Here is a 23121-nt window from a genome sequence, read left to right on the forward strand (position 1 = left end):
TATTTATTTGATAATATTCTGACAATGTGAGTGGAAGGAGCACTGATCACAGTTTAAAGAGATGTGTATTGTCTCCAGACAGTACAGTAAGTGAGGTTTTGCAAACCCAGGCAAGTCACGGGGGTTACAGATCCACTGATAGCCAAGTTCCGCACACATGAGGACGGTCTCAACAGGGATCAGTGAGAATATTATCAAATAAATAGGTTGGACTAAAACCTGATGTTGTCAGACTTTAAACTGTTATGATGAGCAGGCGTGTAATTGGAGCTGAGTCCACGAAAACATCAGCCATGCTCTTATTGAATGGTGGAGCAGTTTGAGGGGCCAGATGGCCTACTTCTGCTCTTATGAATTCTGTTGCGAGTAACTTACCTTTTGACTCTCCAACGCCCGTCGACTGCAAGGTACAAGCTGGGAGTATGATGGAATATGGATTTGTGAAGGTTGTCATAGACCCTTACGATTGCCGGTGACATGGGAAAAGCAAATAAAAGTACAGAGTTCCTTTCCATATTTGTTATTCATTTAACGCCACAATTATAATAATGGTTTAAAATAAATCAATAAAGGTGGCACAGTGGTTAGCATTGCTGTCTTACAGCACCAGGGACCTGGATTCAGTTTCAACCTCAGGTGACTGCCTATGTCCCATCCCCGTATAGGTTCCCTCCAGGTTCTCTGATTTCCTCCCACACTCCAAAGACATGTGGGTTCGGTTGACTGGCCATACCAACTTGTCACTTAGTGTCAGGGGGATATTCCACAGGGGGAACAACACTCAAGGCAGTGCAAGGCAGCCTGCTTTATTGGCACCTTACCCACCACCTTAAACATTAACTCCTTCCACGAGTTGGAAGGAATTGAATATTAACTCCTTCCAAGAGTTGGAAGGTATTGTGGCAGCAGTGAATACCATTTATAAAATGTACCTCAGAAACTCACGAAGGCTCCTTCAATAGCACCTTCCAAATTTGCAATCGCTACAACCTAGAAGGATAAGGGCAGCAAGCGCAAGGGAACACCAACAGTTGCAAGTTCTCCTTCAAGCCACACATCATCCTGACTTAGAGTATCCATGATGTGGGTATGCCGGCGTTGGACTGGCGTAAACACAGTAAAAAGTCTGACAACACCAGGTTTTAGTCCAACCTATTTATTTGATAATATACTCGCAAGCTTTCGGGTTAGCCCCTTCATCAGGTGAATGGAGAGTTCTGGCCTCAGACAGAGCATATAAAGCACAGACAGTTTAGAGATTACTGATTAGAATGCGAATCCTTACACCTAACCTGCTGTTCAAGACCTGAAGTGGCTGATAATGTGAGTGGAAGGAGCACTGATCACAGTTTAAAGAGATGTGTATTGTCTCCAGACAGTACAGTAAGTGAGGTTTTGCAAACCCAGGCAAGACACGGGGGTTACAGATAGTGCGACATGAACCCAAGATCCCTGTTGAGACCGTCCTCATGTGTGCGGAACTTGGCTATCAGTGGATCTTGGGTTCATGTCGCACTATCTGTAACCCCCGTGACTTGCCTGGGTTTGCAAAACCTCACTTACTGTACTGTCTGGAGACAATACACATCTCTTTAAACTGTGATCAGTGCTCCTTCCACTCACATTATCAGCCACTTCAGGTCTTGAACAGCAGGTTAGGTGTAAGGATTCGCATTCTAATCAGTAATCTCTAAACTGTCTGTGCTTTATATGCTCTGTCTGAGGCCAGAACTCTCCATTCACCTGACGAAGGGGCTAACCCGAAAGCTTGCGAGTATATTATCAAATAAATAGGTTGGACTAAAACCTGGTGTTGTCAGACTTTTTAGAGTATCCGAACAGGCGCCGGTGTGTGGCGACTGGGGGATTTTCACAGTAACTTCATTGCGGTGTTAATGTAAGCCTACCTGTGACACTAATCAATGAACCTTGGTGCATCATTTTGGGAGTCTCTCTCTGTGAATGCCTGCCTCCCCTCCCCCCCCCCCCCCCCGGCCTCACACTGCAGAGCCAGGCTTCAGGGCGGGAGGGGTCAATATGACCTCCCCGTGGGAAGGAGAGGGTGTTTTGCAGCCCCGCTGCCCCCACCCTGGCGGGGTTAGTCAGTGGTTTCCTTCCCCATTGCCGGTACCTGAGTCCCAGTCCCGCTCCCGCTGCTCCTCCAGCTTCTTCTCCCCGGGCAACGCGGCGGCCACGCTGAGCCCATCCCCCCCCCCTCCCCGGCCGCACATTCCACACCGAGCAGCCACCCTCCCCGCTTCATTAATCAGGGCCGGGACTGCAAGAGGCCGGCAGCAGGGCTCCGCCAGCCGCTCACACCCACCCCGCTGCCGGCTCCGTCCATTTAAAATAACCCGCTGCCCCCACCCCGAGAAATGTCGAAACTGCCGCGCCGAAGGTGAAACTAGCTTTCATTGCCAGGGGAACCAGGGGACGCCGCGAGTGGGCAGGCGGCAGAAAGAGCGTAGCCCTCACACACAGCACTGCCCGCACCCAGAGCACACAGCACTGCCCTCACTTACCCAGAGCACTGCCCGCACCCAGAGCACACAGCACTGCCCTCACTTACCCAGAGCACTGCCCGCACCCAGAGCACACAGCACTGCCCTCACTTACCCAGAGCACTGCCCTCACCCAGAGCACACAGCACTGCCCTCACTCACCCAGTGCACACAGCACTGCCCTCACTCACCCAGTGCACACAGCACTGCCCTCACTCAGTACACACAGCACTGCCCTCACTTACCCAGTGTGGATGGCACTGCCCTCACTTACCCAATATAGATGGCACTGCCCTCACTTACCCAGTGTATACAGCACTGCCCTCACTTACCCAGTGCAAACGGCATTGCCCTCATTCATCCACTGCCCTCAATTACCCAGTGATTTTGAAGCTCTCGACCATTTCTACTTTGTCTCCATCAGTGTAGATAGGGGCATGTTTTCCACTATGCTTCCTGAAGTCAATGACAATCTCCAAAAATAAAAATGGTTTTGTTGACATTGAGGGAGAGATTATTGTCGTCACACCAATTCAGCAGATTCTCTATCTCTTTCAAAGGACAAAGAACAAAGAAAATTGCAGCACAGGAACAGGCCCTTCGGCCCTCCATGCCTGCACCAACCAGGCTGCCGACTTAACTAAAACCCCCTACCCTTCCAGGGACCATATCACTCTATTCCCAACCTACTCATGTATTTGTCAAGGCTCCTCTCAAAAATCACTACCGTATCCACTTCCACAACCTCCCCTGGCAACGAGTTCCAGGCACCCACTACTCACTGTGTAAAAAATCTGCCTTGTATGTCTCCTTTAGACCTTGCCCCTCACACTTTAATCCTCTGCCCCCTAGTAATTGACTCTTCGCCCTGGGAAAAAGCTTCTGACTATCCACTGTGTCCATGCCTCTCATAACCCTGTAGACATCTATCAGGTCACCCCTCAACTCCATTGTTCCAGTGAGAACAAACAAAGTTTCTCCATCCTCTCCTCATAGCTAATGTCCTACATACCAAGCAATATCCTGGTAAATCTTTTCTGTACCCTCTCCAAAGCTTCCGCGTCCTTCTGGTAGTGTGGCGACCAGAATTGAACACCATATTCCAAGTGCGGCCTAACTAAGGTTCTATAAAGCTGCATCATGACTTGCCAATTTTTAAACTCAATGCCTTGGCCAATGAAGGCAAGCATGCTATATCCCTTCTTGACTACCTTCTCCACCTGCATTGCCACTTTCAGTGACTTGTGCAGCTGTACACCCGGATCCCTTTGCCTATCAATACTCTTAAGGGTTCTGCCATTTACTGTATATTTCCTATCTGTATTAGACCTCCCAAAATGCATTACCTCACACTTATCCACATTAAACTCCATCAGCCATCTCTCCACCCAAATCTCTAACCAATCTATATCCTGCTGTTTCCTCCGATGGTCCTCCTTGCTATTCGCAAACCCACCAACCTTTGTGATGTCCACAAATTTACCAATCAAATTAATCAAATTTTCCTCCAAATCATTTATATATATGTCACAAAGAGCAAAGGTCCCAGCACTGATCCCTGAGGAAAGTCACTTGTTACAGCCTTCCATTCAGAAACGCACCCTTCCACTGCGACCCTCTGTCCTTTTTGACTGAGTAAAAAGTCTGACAACACCAGGTTTTAGTCCAACCTATTTATTTGATAGTATACTCACAAGCTTTCGAGGGACACCCTCTTCGTCAGGTGAATGGAGAGTTCTGGCCTCAGACAGAGCATATAAAGCACAGACAGTTTAGAGATTACTGATTAGAATGCGAATCTTTACACCTAACCTGCTGTTCAAGACCTGCAGTGGCTGATAATGTGAGTGGAAGGAGCACTGATCACAGTTTAAAGAGATGTGTATTGTCTCCAGACAGTACAGTAAGTGAGATTTTGCAAACCCAGGCAAGTCACGGGGGTTACAGATAGTGCGACATGAACCCAAGATCCCTGTTGAGACCGTCCTCATGTGTGCGGAACTTGGCTATCAGTCTCTGTTCAGCGACTCTGCGCTGTCGTGTGTCATGAAGGCCGCCTTGGAGAATGCTTACCCGAAGGTCACACATCTCTTTAAACTGTGATCAGTGCTCCTTCCACTCACATTATCAGCCACTGCAGGTCTTGAACAGCAGGTTAGGTGTAAAGATTCACATTCTAATCAGTAATCTCTAAACTGTCTGTGCTTTATATGCTCTGTCTGAGGCCAGAACTCTCCATTCACCTGACGAAGAGGGTGTCCCTCGAAAGCTTGTGAGTATATTATCAAACAAATAGGTTGGACTAAAACCTGGTGTTGTCAGACTTTTTACTGTGTTTACGCCAGTCCAACGCCGGCATACCCACTTTTTGACTGAGGCAGTTTTGTATCCACTTTGCCAGCTCACATCTCATTGCATGCAACTTCACCTTCTGCACCGGTCTGCCATGAGGGACTTTGTCAAAGGCCTTCCTGAAGTCCATGTAGACAACCTCCACTGCCCTACCCTCATCAGTCATCTTCATCACTTCCTCGAAAAACTCGATCAAGTTCGTGAGATATGACCTCACCTTCACAAAACCATGTTGCCTCTCACTAATACGTCCACTTATATCCAAGTGGGAATAAATTCTGTCTCAATGAATCCTCTCCAATAATTTCCCTAGCACTGATGTAAGGCACATCGGCTTATAATTACCTAGATTAATCTTGCTATCCTTCTTAAACAAAGGAAAAACATTGGTTATTCTTCAATTTTCTGGGACCTCCCCCGTAGCCAGTAAGGATACAAAGATTTATTTCAACACCCCAGCAATTCCCTCTTTTGCATCTCTCAATATTCTGGGATATATACTTGGGCATATAGGCATTGGGACTTGTCTACATAATGTTTCTCAAGAACGTCAATACCTCCTTTTTGATCTCAACATGACTCAAACTATCTACACATCCTTTCCCATGCTCATCGTCCACCAAATCCTTCTCTTTGGTGAATACTGATCAAATTACTCATTTAATACCTTATACCTTTCTTCTGGCTCCATGCATAGATTCCCTCCCTTGTCTTTGAGTGGGCCAATCCTCTCCCTGGCTATCCTCCTGCTCTTTATGTATGTATAAAAAGCCTTGGGATTTTCCTTAATCCTGTTGGCCAATGCTTTTACATGACCCCTTTTAGCCCTCCTTATTCCTTGCTTAAGTTACTTTCTACTTTCCTTGTATTCCATATGTGCTTCATGTGTTCCCAGCCTCCTAGCTTTGACAAATGCTTCCTTTTTCTCTTTGACTAGGCTCACAATATCTCTCTTTATCCAAGGTTCCTGAAACTTGCCATATTTATCTTTCATCCTTACAGGAATGTGCTGGTCCTGAATGCCTATCAACTTACACTTGAAAGCCTTCCCCCTCAAACATCTGCCCCAATCTATTTTCTTCAATTCTTGCCTAATATTGTTGTAATTAGTCTTCCCCCAGTTTAGCGCCTTAACTTGAGGGCTACACTTGTCTTTATCCATCAGTACCTTAAAGCTTACTGAATTGTAGTCACTGTTCCCAAACTGCTCCCCTAGTTAAACATCGACCACCTGGCCTGGTATTCCCAATACTAGATCCAGCATGGCTTCTTCCCTATGTACTCCATCTCATCATTGTTTGAGATCTGACCCAGATCTGCATTAGTAGCAAATTTGAAAATCAAATTGGAGGGGAGTTTGGCCACATAGTGATAGGTGTATAAGAAGTATAGTAACGGGCTGAGAACATAGGCTTGTGGGGCACAGATAATCGTGGAGGAGGTGTTGTTGCTTATCCTTACTAATTGCGGGTTGTGGGTTAGAAAGTTCAGGGCATACGTAAGAGCATAAGAAATAGGAGCAGGAGTAGGCCATCTAGCCCCTCAAGCCTGCCCCGCCATTCAATAAGATCATGGCTGATCTGTCGTGGCTCAGTTCCACATTCCCGCCCTCTCCCCATAACCCTTAATCCCCTCACTTATCAAAAACCCATCAACCCGCATACATTTAAACTAATTGGCAAAAGAGGTAATAGTGACATGAGGAAAATCTTTTTCACACTGCAAGTAGTTGGTGACCTGATTCGGCCCATTGAGTCTGCATCAAATCTTATCCAGGCTTATCCCTTAACCCGACGTATTTCCACACTAATCTCCCTACCTATATATCTTGGGACAATTATATAAGGGGCAATTTAGCATGGCCAATCATCCTAACCTGCACATCTTTGGACTTTAACATAATAAACTATTATGCTGAGCCCCAGACTATAGCGTTTGGAGATGAGTTTCATAGGAATAATAGAACTGAAGGCTGAAGCTGTATTCGATAAAAAGGAGTCTGGCATAGGTATCTTTGTTATCTAGGTGTTCTAGGGTTGAGTGCAGAGCCAGGGAGACGGTGTCTGTTGTGGACCTGTTGCACGGTAGGCAAACTCTAGTGGATTCAAGCAATCTGGGAGGCTGGAATTGATTTATGCCATGATTAACCTTTCAAAGCATTTCATAATGATGGATGTTAGACTCTGCCTGGTTTTTCTTTGGTACCAGGATGATGGTCATCTTCTTGAAGCAGATAAGGAACTCAGACAGTTGTAAGATTGGTTGAAGATTCCTGTGAATACCCACACCAGCTGATCTGCACAGGATCTATGTACTCATCTGGGTAGCCCAAGCAGGCCAGTCGCTTTTCGTGGGTTGCCCTTTGACAAGGCTGCTTAATATCTTGACCAAGGGATAAGTGTTCTGCTTTTCTTCAAAATAACGTATCCAGCTGAAAGAATGATAAGTACATAAGACTTGATAGGATTGAGAGTTATAAGTAAGCCTAGTAGGTAGGTATATGATCAGCGCAACTTGTGGGCCGAAGGGCCTGTTTGGGCTGTAGTTTTTCTATGTTCTAATAGTCAAGGCCTTGATTTAGCAAATTATGTTAAAGTCCAAAGATGTGTGGGTTAGGTTGATTGGCCATGTTAAATTGCTGTTTCATGTCCCACGAGATACAGATAGGGGGATTAGTCTGGTAAATGTAGGGGATTATGGGATAAGCCGGGGTAAGAGTTGATGCAGACTCAGTGGGTCAAATCCGATCACAACCACTTGTTCCATGTAAAAGATTTTCCTCATGCCACTATTGCTTTTTTTTTTGCCAAATACCTTAAACGTGCGCCCTCTGTTTTCAATTCTTCCACCAGAGCCAAACCTCTCATGGTTTTGAAAACCTGTATCAAATTTTTTCTCAACCTTCCCTTCTCCAAGGAGAACATTTACAACTTCTCTAATCTATTCACATAACTAATCTAGTCCTCATCCCTGGAACCATTCTAGTGAGATCTGGACCAACATTTCTAGGAATTCAGATAAAAGATAAAAGCAAAATAATGTAGATGCTGGAATCTGAAACAAAGACAGAAAATGCTGAAAAATCTCAGCAGGTCTGACAGTGTCTGTGGAGAGAGAATGGAGCCAACCTTTGGAGTCTGGGTGACCCATGACCATCTCAGACCTGCTTAGACTTTCCAGCCTTTTCTATTTTCATTTCTCTGAATTTGATCACCTGGTAAAAAAATCAATTTTAGCCAGACCACCCCCCCACCCCCCTTGATTTCGAATACCTCTATTAAATCCCCTCTCCACCTTCCCTTCTCCAAGGAAAACAGTCCCAAATTCTCCAATCTATCTGCATGACTGGTCTACATTACATACGGATGTGGTCCTGCTTCAGTCTTACTAAAATCGATTCAGCACTGACAGTGATTACCCACATAGAATGAATGAATGAATGAACGGCAACTTTCGAAGTCGACATATCTTTAGCAGGAAGCAATTACAACTCGTTCTTCTTTTCCCTGAGGTTACAGGCAAAAGTGGTGGATTCTGAGTTCCGGTTAAAAGGACTGACAGGAGTCCAATAGAAAGAGGCCGGTGTTGTGCACGGTGGTGCTATTGGTCTAGGTGGATGAAGCCCCGCCCGCGCGGCAATTTCCACTTTGTTACATTGCAGCCAGAGGACGGGAAGGTTTCAGAGAATCACTCACTCAGTGCAGTCAGGTGAACAGTAAGGGCTAGGGCTGGGAAAGGGAGCGCTAGATTGTAACAGCAGTCATTCAGAGAGAGAGAGAAATCTTCAATCCTCTTTTTATACCGTCCCATTTGCAGGAAGAAATCACTCATTTAGCAGGAAAATTGAGCTCAGATCCAGGAGTTTTTACTAGCTGCAAAATTATTTTTCCCAAAAAGATTAAGTAGAGTAATTGTGCGTTTTTATATATATATATATATTTGTTAATGGCTTCTGCTGTAAACCTGAGACAAGTCCTGGTGGAAATTCCAAACCCGCAGCCTAAAATTGCTGGTGAGTAAAAGTCCATTTTTAAATAGACGCGGAAAAAAAATAAGGCGCTCAACAGAGACGAGGCGATGGGGGGAGGGAGGGAAGCTGAGTCGCTTGTCAGTTTTAAACATTATATATAAAGTCAATACAATTCTAATTCAAACAGAGAACTTCACAGATGCAATAAAGCTATCGATCTGTCTCACCCTTGTAAGGGGGGAAAAAAGTGAGTTGTATGCTTTTAAAGAGGGAGTCACTTTACTGTGGTATTGGCGGGCAGATGAGAGCGGTTTTCGTCACCCTGCATGTCAGTACAAAATGTATCATTTAAACCTAAAAAAAATAAAATATTGTGCCTCTAATCCTAGTGAATAAACCTAATGTGTAAAGAGGATTTGTTCATTTTAAAATAATTTGAGGCTATTGTTCACTGCTGTGGGGAATAAGTTTCAGTGGGCGCCAAACACGAGCCAGCAATTAAAGGGTGTTCAGTGAACTATCCTGTTGATTTTAAAAAAAAATAAATTTGAGTATTTGTTCTGTGACATGTTTACATTCAATACTATATTGATCGATATAATGTGTTATTTTATAGTGTAAGGTAACAATACACGATCAATAATTAAAAAATTAAATATTGCAAATGCTGGAAATATTCCGGGAGCATCTGGAGAAAATGATAGATGTGATCCGACCGAGAAATTTTGAGCATAAATAAAACCCGAGGGATGGAAAGATTTATTTTTTAACCTCGTTATGTGATTAGGTTCTTTCTCCTCTAAACTCTGAGATAACCTTTTAGACAGTCATGAGACCCCTGTTGGTCAATCCTCTCATCTTGGTCTTGATTATCTAACTGGTTAACTGAATGATCAAAGCCACATTCCTAATGTGCTTTAAACTTCAAACAATATTGTTCACAAAAAGCAAGACAAACCCAATTACTGCCCCGTCAGTCTATCGTCAATTAAGTGTTTGCATTGTTTATGGTGATAACCAATAACCTCCTCACTGATGCTCAGTTTGGCTTCCATAAAGACTACTCAGCTCCAGACATCATGGATAAAAATATTGAAGGTGAGAGTAACTACTCATCATCAAGACAGCATTTGACCAATTGTGGCTGGTCAAGGGGAAAACTTCCCTCATTGGAGTCGTATAAGAACGTAAGAAATAGGAGCAGGAGTAGGCCATCTAGCCCTTCGAGCCTGCCCCACCATTCAACAAGATCATGGCTGATCTGAAGTGGCTCAGTTCCACTTTCCCACTTTCTCCCCATAACCCTTAATCCCCTTGCCTACCAAAAACCTATCTACCCGTGTCTTAAATATATTTAGTGAGGTAGCCTCAACCACTTCAACGGGCAGAGATTCACCACCCTTTGAGTGAAGAAGTTCCTCCTCAACTCTGTTCTAAACTGCACCCCCCCCCCTTTATCTTGAGGCTATAGCATAAAGAAAGTTGGTTGTGATGTTGGAGGCCAGTGATCTCTGACGTGACCTGGATGATATTCAGGCTTGGGCTATGTGGCATGGAACAGTTATGCTAGGCAATGACCATCTCCAACAAGAGATAACTCTAACTGCCTTCCCATGACATTTGAAAGCATTAGCAATTTCAAATCCTCCCTCTCTGCCAGCATTAACACCCTATGGATAACTGGGTGAAACTAAATACTGTGACTACAAGAACAAGTCAGAGACTCAGTATTCTGTGGTAAGTAACTCCCACTTTCCACCCACTTCGACCCACCACTTACAATGCATTAAGTTAGCAGCGTGATGGAATATTCCCTAACTCATCCCTTGCCTGAGTGCAGTACTATCAATACCTGAAGCTCATGACCCTCAGGACAAAGCAGACCCCTTGATTGGTAGTTTATCCACTAGGGCACTGTAGCTGCAGTGTACAACTTCTGCAACAACCAGCCAAGGTTTATAGAGTGGCATCTTCCAAACCCATGAATTCTACTGCTTTGAAGAACAAGAGCATCAGGCACCTGGTGACAGCACCATCTACAAATTCATCTTCAAGTTGCACACTCTGAGCTGTAATTTTCTATGATTCTACATCATTCTGACTTGTACAAATGTCACCACTCGGTCACTTTTGCTGGCTCAAAATTCTGCAACTCCCTAACTTGGATGTACCTACACCTCGTGGACTATAACAGCTCAAGAAGTTGGGAAATTAGGGTGGCCCAGTGACAACCATATCCTGTGAACATTTTTTTTAAAAATCAGATAGATATTCCACAAAGGAATTGAAAATTCAGCATCCCATCTTCCCATCAAATGGGCAACATGCACATTTTTCTTATCTCAAAGGACATCCATCACGCCTCTGCTGGCTTTCTGAAAGATGACTTAATTCCATTCTCGTGTTCTTCCTTGTACTATTATAGTTTTCCTTTTACTAATTGTAGTAGATTTTGTTCCTTTGGACATTGAATACCCAAGCAATTCTATCCTTTGTTTTTGATTATCTTAACTTTTAAGGAAGCAAATATGTTTTCACTTGTACAAAAGTCACTGCAAAACACGACTGTTTATGATGCAGTGCATGGTGCATATGTTTACTGCTGTATATTCCAGAGTGGGCAATGTTGGTTTTTTAAACAAATCTTGACTTGAGTTCATTTTTGTCCTCCAGACCTAGTGAGAGAGCATTGTGGGGTAGGCTTGGTACTTGCATTCAGAACAATGGGAGCAAAATAACTTGGTGGTGTTGTCAAATACATGAGCCAAAATTCTGTCGAACGCTATTGAAAATACGTTTTGTGCCTTCAGTTCATCTGCGCAGGTCCTATGAAGATATTCTGAATTCTACAAGAACACAATCAAGGTTAACCACACTTCGTGTCAATATTCCAACTTCTTTCCTACGAACAGACAACATTCCATCAGATTGTCTGATTCAAAATTTGAATGCAACACCAGGTTTGTTTGTGTGCATGTGTCTGTGTGAATTTTCCTAATGGTATATGACAACGACTAAGGTATCAGCCATCTTTATCCCATTTTTCTTCTTGGAAATTAAAGGTGGAGTTGGACTATTCTAGCGCTTTGTCGCAAATAGTACATAGACAGTCTGGCAGAGATTTCTACTTACTTTCTCCTGTTGCACTGTCTGAGATGGGGAGTTGAAATGTATTGGTCAACTCAGCTGCACTGCGTAAGTAACAAGGACAGGAGTAAGCACCAGGAGCCCTAAGTTCTGCCACTCGGTGAGGTCATGGCTGGTCTGTGACATGACTTCGTATTGCTCATATATATTTCTCTCATTTGTAAAGTTAAAAATTCAACTGGCATCAATTGCCACTTGTGATAAAGTTCTAAACTTCTACAGTCCTCTTGTGTTTTTAAGTGCAGTTTCCTAATTTCCTGCTCAGAAAGGACAGTAGGACTAGAGGGCACAGCCTCAAGATAAAGTGGGGGGGGGGGGGGCGCAGTTTAGAACAGAGTTGAGGAGGAACTTCTTCACTCAAAAGGTGGTGAATATCTGGAATTCTCTGCCTGTTGAAGTGGTGGAGGCTACCTCACTAAATATATTTAAGACATGGGTAGATAGGTTTTTGACAGACAAGGGAATTAAGGGTTATAGGGAGAAAGTGGGAAAGTCGATCTGAGCCACTTCAGATCAGCCATGATCTTATTGAATAGCGGGGCAGGCTCGAAGGGCTAGATGGCCTACTCCTGCTCCTATTTCTTATGTTCTTATTTTAATTCCTGAAAGGCATCGATTCCATTATTCAGATGATGTTCCAGACCCCCACCACCACCCCTCCCCCCCGCCAGCAAAAATGATTTCTCCCTGTCAACCATATCTATTCCCCCTCAATATCGTAAACCTGGATCTAAACACTCCATAACCTTCTAAATTCTAGGGAATGCAACCCTAGTTTACGTAATCCCACTTTTTGAATCTAAGAGTTATATTACAAGGTATAATTCTAATAAATTTATGCTGTACCACTTTAAAGACCAAAATATCCTTTCATGACGTGGTACCCAAAACTGCTTGTAGTAGTCCAGGTATTCTCTAACCACAGCTTATCGTAACTTCTACCTAATAAAGAAGCAAATTACTGGGGATGTTGGAACCGGGAATAGAAAATGCTGGGAAATCTCAGCAGATCAGACAGCACCTGTCACGAGACAGAGAAGAGCTAAGATTTTTAGTATGGGTGACCCTTTATCAGAGTTGAGAAACTCAACATTACTCTATTCTCTCTCTCTCATTTTAGTCCTCCAGATATAAAGGTCTGCATTCTATTGGCTTTGTGGATTAAAATTTTATGAACAATTATATAGATTACTATTTTAAGTAACGGGAGCCCTATTCTCTTTGGATCTTCTTTGTCTCTGGCTTGGTCACCATTTTGTGACAGGAAGGAATGGTGATGTATTTTAAGTCAGGGTGGTAATATTTAGACGGAAATTTGCAGGTGGTGATGTTCCTATATATTTGCTACCCGTCTCGGGTAGAGGTTATGGGTTTGGGAGATGTTGTTAAGAAGCATTAATTAGTTACTACAATGCATCTTGTCGATAGTATATATCATTGCCACAGTGTGGTGATGGTGGAGGAAGCAAATCTTGAATACTGTTGGCAATGTGCTCATCCAAGCAAATGTAATGTATTCCATTACAATTGCGCCTTATAAATGGTAGACACACTTTAAAGAGTCAGTAGGCAAGTCACCTGCCTCAGAATACTCGGCCTCTGGCTCTTGCAGGCTCAATAATTATGTAGCTGGTCCCATCATGTTTTGGGTCAGATGATGAACCCCAGGGTGTTGATAGTGGGTGGATTTGGCAATGGTAGAATAGTAAGAAGTCTCTCAACACCAAGTTAAAACCCAACAGGTTTATTTGGTAGCACAAGCTTTCGGAATGTCACTCCTTCTTCACGTGACACTCCGAAAGCTTGTGCTGCCGAATAAACCTGTTGGACTTTAACCTGGTGTTGTGAGACTTCTTACTGTGCTTACCCCAGTCCAACTCTGACATCTCCACATAATGTGATAGAATGCCAAGGGAAAGTGGTTAGTTACACTCTTGTTGGAGGTGGTCACTCCCTTTTTGCTTGTCACTTATTTGCCCAAACCTGATAGATGAGTTTGTTTTCTTGCATGCGCGCACAGACTACTTAATTGAATACTATATAATGATGAGTGATTCTGATCTTATGATAGAAGGTCATTGAAACAACTGAAGAAGATTAGATCTACCCTGCGGAATTTCTGCAAGTGGTTTCCTGAGGCTGAAGTGAGTGATGTCCAGCAATTACAGCCATCTTTCTTTCCACTGGTTATGATTCCGCTTGCTTTCACTGAGCTGAAGAATGATCATCTTGGTTAAATTTGTAGCAAATGGACTTTCAAGCTGAGCATGTAAAATAGAAGAATTTTTCCCCATTCACTATTCTGGAATTGCTTGGTCTAAAGCCTTGCTCAAGGATAGACAAAGCTGCTAGCATTAACGCGAGTAGCTTGAAGTCACGAGCAGCTCTGGTTATTTGGTTAGGAGGAAAGACTTTTTTTAAAATCTTGCATTATCAGGCCACTTTTGCTTTTATACTTGACTGGAAGTAGCCATTTACTGTTGCTTTGTTATTTTGCTGCAAGTACATTTTAGTTTTCCTTTAACAGAAAATATTCCTGAAGGTCCATCGTTTGGCAGGAGGAAGTTTGGAGATAGAAGACGATTGTACTTTGGTTCACCAGCAGCTCCCAGTTGTTGTACGAAAACATTGCAAAGTGGCAACAAGAAAGGTTCGTGATATAGCACGTAGTGAAAATCCAAGTATTTTCCCAGAGTTTGGTTTGCATCCAATCTGGATTTTTTTTTAGAATTCATGTTGCAGGTCAGAATCATTAGTGGGGTTGAATCCATCATCGATTACAGATGAAAATATACAACATCCATAATCAACAGTAGAGTATGAACTGTGGAATGCTGTTTATTTCCATGGTGAGACACTTAATGTAGTGCTGATAATTCCTCTGGTATGCCAGCTGGAATTTAGAAGAGTGAGGGGTGACTTAGAACATAGAACAGTACAGGCCCTTTGGCCCTTGATGTTGTGCCGAATTATGTCTGAACCCAAGATCAAGCTTGAAAGTTCCTAAAGTGTCCGACTCCACTATCTCAGCAGGCAGCGCATTCCACACTCCAACCACTCTGAGTAAAGAACCTACCTCGGACATCTTCCTATATCTCCCACCATGAACCTTGTAGTTATGCCCCTTAGTAACAGCTACATCCACCCAAGGATATAGTCTCTGAACGTCCACTGTATCTATCCCTCTCATCATCTTATAAACTTCTATTAAGTCACCTCTCATCCTCCTCTGCTTTAAAGAGAAAAGCCCCAGCTCCCTCAACCTTTCCTCATAAGACCTACCCTCCAAACCAGGCAGCATCCTGGTAAATCTCCTCTGCACTGTCTCCAATGCTTCCACATCCTCCTTCTAGTGAGGTGACCAGAACTGTACACAATATTTCAAATGTGGTCTCACCAAGGTCCTGTATAGTTGCAGCATAACTCCACGACTCTTAAACTCAAACCCCCTGTTAATAACTAATCTTGCTGCAGCTGTACAGGGTACTGGTGAGGCCACAGCTGGAGTACTGTGTGCAGTCTGGATTGCTGCACTTGCACAAGGATATATTGGCCTTGGAGGGAGTGCAGAGAAGGTTCACTAGGCTAATACCAGAGATGAGGAGGTTAGCCTATGAAGAGAGACTGAATAGACTGGGTCTGTACTCATTGGAGTTTAGAAGGCTGAGGGGGGGATCTTATAGAGACGTATAAGATAATGAACAGGATAGATAGGGTAGAGGTAGAGAGATTCTTCCTGCTTAGAAAGGATAGCAGGACGAGAAGGCACAGCCTCAAGGTAAGGGGGGGTGCAGTTTAGATCAGAGTTGAGGAGGAACTTCTTCACTTGAAGGTTGGTGAATCTCTGGAATTCTCTGCCCATTGAAGTGGTGGAGGTTACCTTGCTAAATATATTTAAGTCATGGGTAGATAGGTTTCTGATAGACAAGGGAATTAAGGGTTATGGGGAGAAAGTGGGAAAGTGGAACTGATCCACTTCAGATCAGCCATGATCTTATTGAATGGCGGGGCAGACTTGCAGGGCTAGATGACCTACTCCTGCTCCTATTTCTTATGTTCTTATAAACACTAACACACCATAAGCCGCCTTCACGGCTTTTGAAGGATACAAAGTTCTGAATGGCTTTCACAAGGTAGAATATGAAAGGAAGTTTCCTCTTGTGGGTGACTAGGGGGCACGGTTTTAAAATTTATGGGTTGCTCTTTTAGGACAGAGATAAGGAGTTTTTTTTTATTTGAGGAACTCTGCCTCAGAAGGCAGTGGAAGTGGGAACATAAAAACTAGAAGCAGGAGTAGGCCATTCGGCCCTTCAAGCCTGCTCTGCCATTCATTTTGATCATGGCAATATCCCCCACCCCCAAACCCAAAATTCTCCCATATCTCCTGATCCCTTGAGCCCTCAGAGCTATATCTAATTTCTTCTTGAAATCACAACATTTAGGCCTCAACTACATTCTGGTAGTGAATTCCACATGTTTGCCACCCTCTGGGTTAAGAAATTTCTCCTCACCTCAGTTCTAAAAGGTTTACCCCTTATTCTCAAACTATGGTCCTTAGTTCTGTACTTCCTACCATTGGGAACATTCTTTCTGAATTTACCCTGTCTAACCCTGTTAGAATTTTATAAGTTTCTATGATATCCCATCTCACCCCTCTAAGCTCCAGTGAATATAATCCTAACCGACTTAGTCTCTCCTCATATGACACCTGTCATCCCAAGAATCAGCCTGGTAAACCTTCACTGTACTTCCTCAGCTAAGGACACCAAAACTGTGCATGCTACTCCAGCTGTGGCCTCACCCAGCATCCTATACAATTGCAGCATCCCTATTGCTATACTTAAATCCTCTCGGTATGAAGGCCAACATATCATTTGCTGCCTTTACTACCTTCTGTGCCTACACTGCTTACCCTCAGCGATTGCTGGATGAGGGCACCAAGGTCTTGTTGAGTAACCACTTCTCTCAATTTGCACCTATTCAAGTAATCATCTTATTGCTACCAAAATGGATAACCTCAATTTATCCACATTATACTACATCTGTCATGCAGTTGCCCACATAGCCTGTCCAAATTGGGCAGAAGCACCTCTGCATCCTCCTTGCAGCTCACACTCCCATCCAACTTTGTATTATCTGTAAATTTGGAGACAATACATTCAGTTCCCTCTTCCAAATATATAATGTGAACAGTTGTGATCCCAGCACAGATCCTTGCAGAACCCCACTAGTCACTGACTGCCAATCAGAAAAAGACCGTTTATGCCAAGTCTTTGCGTCCTATCTACTAACCAGTGTTCTATCCCTCAACATTACCTGCAATCCTATTGCTTTAACCTCACATAGTATGTTATGTGAGACCTTGTTGAAAGTCTAAAATAAACCACATCCACAGGTTCTCCTCAGTCAACTCTACTACTTACATCCTCAAACAATTCCAATAGATTCATCAAGCATGATTTCCCTTTTGTAAATCCATGCTGACTTTGGTTATACCACTGCCTTCTGAGTATGAAATCTTTAATAATAGACATTTCTGGGCAACTTCCCCAGTACTGACTGACTCTTCTAAACTCCAGCTGGCATACCAGCGGAATTATTGGCACTATATCAAGTGTCTCAGGAGGCTCACTGCTCTATAGTTCCCTGTTTTCTCTCTTGCCTCCCTTTTTGAATTGTGGGCTTACATTAGCTATCCTCCAATCTGTAGGAACTGTTAGAGTTCAAAAAATTTTGGAAAATAATCACCAATGGATCTACTATTTCCAGGGCCACTTAAGTACTCTGGGATGAAGATTATCAGGACCTGGAGATTTATCCATCTTCAATTCCATCAATTTCCCCAAAACCATTTCTCTACTAATGCTGATTTCCTTCAGCCCCTCACAAAAACATGTTTCTCTCTGCACTTCTGGTACATTATTCATGTCTTCCTTTGACTGAAGCAATGTATAAATTTAATTCCTCAGAAATTTCTTTATTTCCCATTATGAACTCTCCTGTTTCTGACTGTAAGGGGCCTACATTCGTCTTTGTCAATCTTTTTCTCTTTACATAATTATAGAAAAGAGTGCAGAAAATATCTATAGAAACTTTTACTGTCAGCTTTTATATTCCCAGCACCTTACTTTCCTGTTCTATTTTTCCTACCGTTGAATTTTAAACTGCTCTTAACCCTCAAGCCTATTGTTTTTTTCCTTGCCAATTTGTAGCTTCTTCCTTGAATCTGAGATTATCTAATTTCCCTTGTAAGCCATGGTTTAGCCACAATTGCCTTACCACTCTTGCACCAAAAAGAATAAACAACTTCTCGAGTTCACCTATTTGTTCTTTAAATGCCTGCATTTGTCTGTCTTTCCTTTTAGTATTTCCCAGTCCATCATGGCCAATTCATGCCTCATACCATCACAGTTACCTTTTATTGAGATTCAGGACCATGGTCTCAGAATCAACTACATCATTTTTCACCTTGACAGAATTCTACCATGTTATGGTCACTTATCCCCAAGGGTTCTCTTAACTAGAGTCAGAGGTTTACAGCATGGAAACAGGCCCTTTGGCCCAACTTGTCCATGCCACCTTTTTTAAACCCCTAAGCTAATCCCAATTGCCCACATTTGGCCCATATCCCTCTATACCCCTCTTACCCATGTAACTGTCTAAATGCTTTTTAAAGACAAAATTGTACCCGTCTCTACTACTACCTCCGGCAGCTTATTCCAGACACTTATCCTCTGTGGAAAAAAAATTGCCCCTCTGGACACTTCTTGTATCTCTCTCCTCTCACCTTTAACCTATGCCCTCTAGTTTTAGATTCCCCTACCTTTGGGAAAAGATATTGACTATCAAGCTGATCTATGCCCCTCGTTATTTTATAGACTGTTATAAGATCACCCCTCTGCCTTCTACACTCCAGAGAAAATAGTCCCAGTCTAGTTTCTGTTAGAGTTGAGTTATAACTCAAACCATCAAGTCCAGGTAGCATTCTAGTAAATCTTTTCTGCACTTCTTCCTAGTTTAATAATATTCTTTCTATCATGTAACCAGAACTGTACACAGTTTTCCAAGTGTGGTCTTAACCGATGTCTTGTACAACTTCAAGATGTCCCAACTCCTGTCTTCAGTGTTCTGACTGATGAAACGAAGCATGCTGAATGCCTTTGTCACCACTCTGTCCACCTGTGACTTTACTTTTAAGGAGCTATGAACATGTATCCCTAGATCTTTGTTCCTCAATGCCCTACCATTAACTAAGTAAGTTCTGCCCTGGTTCAGTCAACCAAAATGCATCGCCTCGCATTTATCTAAATTAAACTCCATCTGCCATTCATCAGCCTACTGGCCCAATTGATCAAGATCCTGTAGCAATCAAATAACTTTCTTCACTGTCCACTGTGCCACCAATCTTGGGAGTTGGTATCATCTGCAAACTTACTATATTCTCATCCAAATCATTAATATAAATGACAAGTAACACTGGAGCTAGCATTGATCCCTGAGGCACACCACTGGTCAAAGGCCTCCAGCTTGAAAAACAACATTCTACAACCATCCTCTGGTTTCTGGCAGGAAGCTAATTTTGTATCTGTTTAGCTATCTTGCGCTGGATCCCGTGAGACTTAATCTTGTTCAACAACTTACCATGCAGTATCTTTTCAAAGGCCTTGCTAAAGTTCATGTAGACAACATCAACTGCACTGCCCTCATCTACCTTCTTGGTTACCCCTTCAAAAAACTAATCAAATTTGAGACATGATTTTCCACTCTAAGCCATGCTAACTGTCCCTAATCAGTCCTTGCTTCTCTAAATGCCTGTAGATCCTGTCTCTCAAAATACCTTCCAACAAACCCACCACAGATGTGAGGCTCACTGGCTTGTAGCCCTTTCCCAGCAGCCCTTTTTAAACAAAGGCAACACGTTTGCCACCCTTCAACCTTCAGGCACCTCACCCATGACTAGATTGCCAACTAATCCTTTTTCCTTGCAAAGCACCCAGTCCAAGATGGCCTGCTCCCTTGGTTTCTCAAAACATATCGCTCCTGAAAACCATCTCATATGCACTCCTGAAATTCCTCCTCTATTGTACCGTGACTAGCTTGACTCTCCTAATCTATATGCAGATTAAAGTCGCCCATAATCACAGATGTTCCTTTAACAATTGCACTTCTAATGCTTTTCCCAACATTACGACGACAGTTTGGTTATATACCATTCCTACCAATGCTTTTTTGCCCCTTGTTGTTTCTTGACTTGAACAATACAAATTCCACATCTATGCTAATATCTTTCCTCCATATTGTATCAATATAATCTTTGATTAACAATGCAACTCCACCACATTTTCTTTGTCCTTCCTAAACACTGAATAGCCCTCGTGTTTAGTTCCCATCCTTGTTCACCTTGGAGCCACATCTCCGTAATACCAACTATGTCATATCAGCAATGCCAACTGTCGTATCCTTTTGCATCTATTTGTGCAGCTAATTCATCCATTTTGTTTTGAATGCTCTGAGCATTCAGGTACAAAATCTTATGGTGGGCACTTTTAACATTTCCGTTTCCTAATACTTTTTACTCTGTCCTTTCTACCTGACTACAGCCCTTGATTTCTTTGCGTATAACTTTCCTTTCTCTCCTTGCTGTCTTTTCCTCTTGCTCTTAATTCACTCCTCCTGTTCTGAATCCTTGCATAGATTCCCATCTCCCTGCCCAAGTTACACCGGTGCCTGCAGCACACCCGCTTCTCTCTCTCTCTCTCTCTCTCTCTCTCTCTTTTTTCGCCCCCCCCCGACCCCAAACCATCTTTTCCACCATGTATTCATCCTATGTATCCTGCTGTTCCTACTCATGATGGCACAGTGGTTAGCACTGCTGCCTCTCAGTGCCACGGACATGAGTTCAATTCCCGGCATGGATCATTGTATGGAGTTTGCACATCCTCCCCATGTCCACATGGGTTTCCTCTGGGTGCTCTGGTTTCCTCCCACAGTGTGAAAGACATGCTGGTGCATTGACCTGAACAAATGCTGGACTAGGGGAATTTCACAGTAACATCATTGCCGTGTTAATGTAAGCCTTGCTTGTTACTAATAAATAAATTTTAAAACTTATACTCTGATCAGCATGTGGTACAGTAGTAATCCCAAGTTCACTACCTTTTTTGAGGTTCTACTTTTCAGCTTGCTTCCTAGATCCCCATATTCTGCTTTTGGGGCCTCATCTCTTTTTAATTTGTGTGGTTTGTAGCAACGAGTACTGTGACGTCTGGCTGTTCCCTCACCCCCTTCAGAATGCACTGCAGCCACTCCGAGATATCCTTGAACCAAACAGCAGGGAGACAACATTCCATCCTGGAGTCTTATTTGCAGCCACAGAAAAACCTATCTATTCCCCTTGCATTGAATTCTTATAATTTATTGCATTTTTCACAATTTTACTCCTTGGCAGCAGAACCAATCGTGCTGCAATGGATTTAGCTGTTGCTGTTTTCCCCTGAAAGACCATTCCCTCAACAGTATCCAAAATGCTATCTGTTTTGCAGGGAATAGCCACAGGAGATTCTTATCTGCCTGTCTTGCCCTTGTGGTGCTCCCTTACCTGTGGTGTCTGAGCCTGCAGTGTGACCCTCTCACTATATGTGCTATCCATGATACTCTCCACCTCACAGGTGCTCCACAGTGTCCCCAGCTGCTGCTCCTGTTCTGAAATGCTGACTTCCAGGTACTGCAACTAGAGACACTTCCTGCACAAATGCTGGCCATGGGCATTGGAAACACTCCCAGCCTCCCACATTGAGCACAAGGAGTACACCACAGCTTGGAGCTCGCTTCTCGGATCATACCCCTTTCAATCAAACATTTGAAAGATGTTTTGTTTCAGTTTATATCCAATTCTCTAGGGCCGCTGGTGCTCATTACTATCCAATATAACCATTGCAAACTATAAACTACAAATTACCTGAGACTACAAGTGAAAAAATTGTTAACTACTTACCCAACCTGTCTACTTATCAATCAGCTCCTTGACACCTGTTCTTCTACCACTATTGTAAGAGTGACTGCAGTGACTTCTCCCAGAATGCTCCTTGATGAAGTCCCTCTGGTGGATGTTCTTCTCCCGTTTGTATCTGGAGGGAATCATTGAATATTTTTAAAGCAGAAGTAGAAAAATTCTCTGAGGAGTCATATGAACTCAACATTAAATCTGATTCTCTCTCCACCAATGGTGCCAGACATGCTGAGTTTTTGCAGCATTTTCTGTTCTTATTTCAGATTTCCCAGATTTGCAGTACTTTGCTTTTGTTTAATTGACAGATTCTTCTTAAGTAAGAAGGAATCTAAGGTTATTGCAGGTAGATAGGAATGTGGAATTCAAAACACGTCGACCATAATATTATTGAATGGCAGAGCAGACGCAAGGGACCAAATGGCCTACTTCTGCTCCTATTTTGTCTGTTTGCATTAGTGTGATGGAATACTCTCATTTGCCTGAAATAGTGCTGCTCCAACAACACTCAAAGCTGCATGCTATCAGAACAAGGCAGCCCAGCAGATTGGCATCCCATCCAGAGGCATTCACTTCTTCTGCCAAAGATGAACAATGGCAGCAGTGTGAACCATCTTCAGGATGCACTGCAGAAACTCAACCAGGGCTCCTGAGACAGTACCTTCCAAACATATGACCACTATCATCTAGAACAAGAGCAGCAAATCATGGCAACACTACCTGGAGGTTCCCCTCCAAGTCACTCACCATCCTGACTTGGAAATATGTCATGGGGTCAGATGTGTGTGCCTACGCCACATGATTTGCAACAGTTCAAAAAGGCAGCACACCACGACCATCTCAAGGGCAATTAGTGTTGGGCAATGAATTCCAGCCGAGCTATTGATGCCCATATCTTGTGATACTTTCAAAAAAGGCATTATCTAATATAAAAAGCAGCAACTTTCTTTGAAAGAGGCAAAATTCAGCTTTTTTTTTCCTCCTTAGAGTTGCCTTTCAAGAAACAGCGACTGAATTTTAGGCCAGATGCAAGTTTGGAATTCCAACTGAATGACCTAGCCTCATCCCAGCTTGTACGCACTCTTTTATTGCACAGATATCCAGAACTTGATGAAGAGGTATGTGCTTGAATTGCAATAGTACTC

General features: G+C 43.2%; 2 protein-coding genes across 5 annotated transcripts in view; one reads left to right on the forward strand and one right to left on the reverse strand.

Moving 5' to 3' along the window:
• Positions 1 to 22060, reverse strand: part of cmss1 (cms1 ribosomal small subunit homolog) — a 323934-nt gene extending 301874 nt beyond the window's left edge. For 3 of the 4 annotated variants that reach the window (XM_080203564.1, XM_080203562.1, XM_080203557.1), the window contains exon 1: positions 2132 to 2200. The gene's annotated coding sequence lies outside the window, so the exon portion shown is untranslated. Of the gene's footprint in view, positions 1 to 2131; positions 2201 to 21964 lie in introns of those variants that run through there. The other variant, XM_080203561.1, reaches the window with a different exon arrangement.
• On the forward strand, positions 8562 to 23106 carry LOC145353522 (uncharacterized). The gene is made up of 4 exons (XM_080204331.1): positions 8562 to 8865; positions 11634 to 11783; positions 14498 to 14620; positions 22964 to 23106. Exons 1-4 carry the CDS (start codon positions 8799 to 8801, stop codon positions 23104 to 23106), a joined length of 483 nt encoding a protein of 160 aa, XP_080060457.1. The 5' UTR covers positions 8562 to 8798.
• Positions 23107 to 23121: the final 15 nt, after the last annotated feature.

This window comes from Carcharhinus amblyrhynchos, chromosome 15 (genome assembly GCF_965287045.1).
Source record: "Carcharhinus amblyrhynchos chromosome 15, sCarAmb.v2.hapA, whole genome shotgun sequence".
In the NCBI taxonomy this organism is placed as follows: domain Eukaryota; kingdom Metazoa; phylum Chordata; class Chondrichthyes; order Carcharhiniformes; family Carcharhinidae; genus Carcharhinus; species Carcharhinus amblyrhynchos.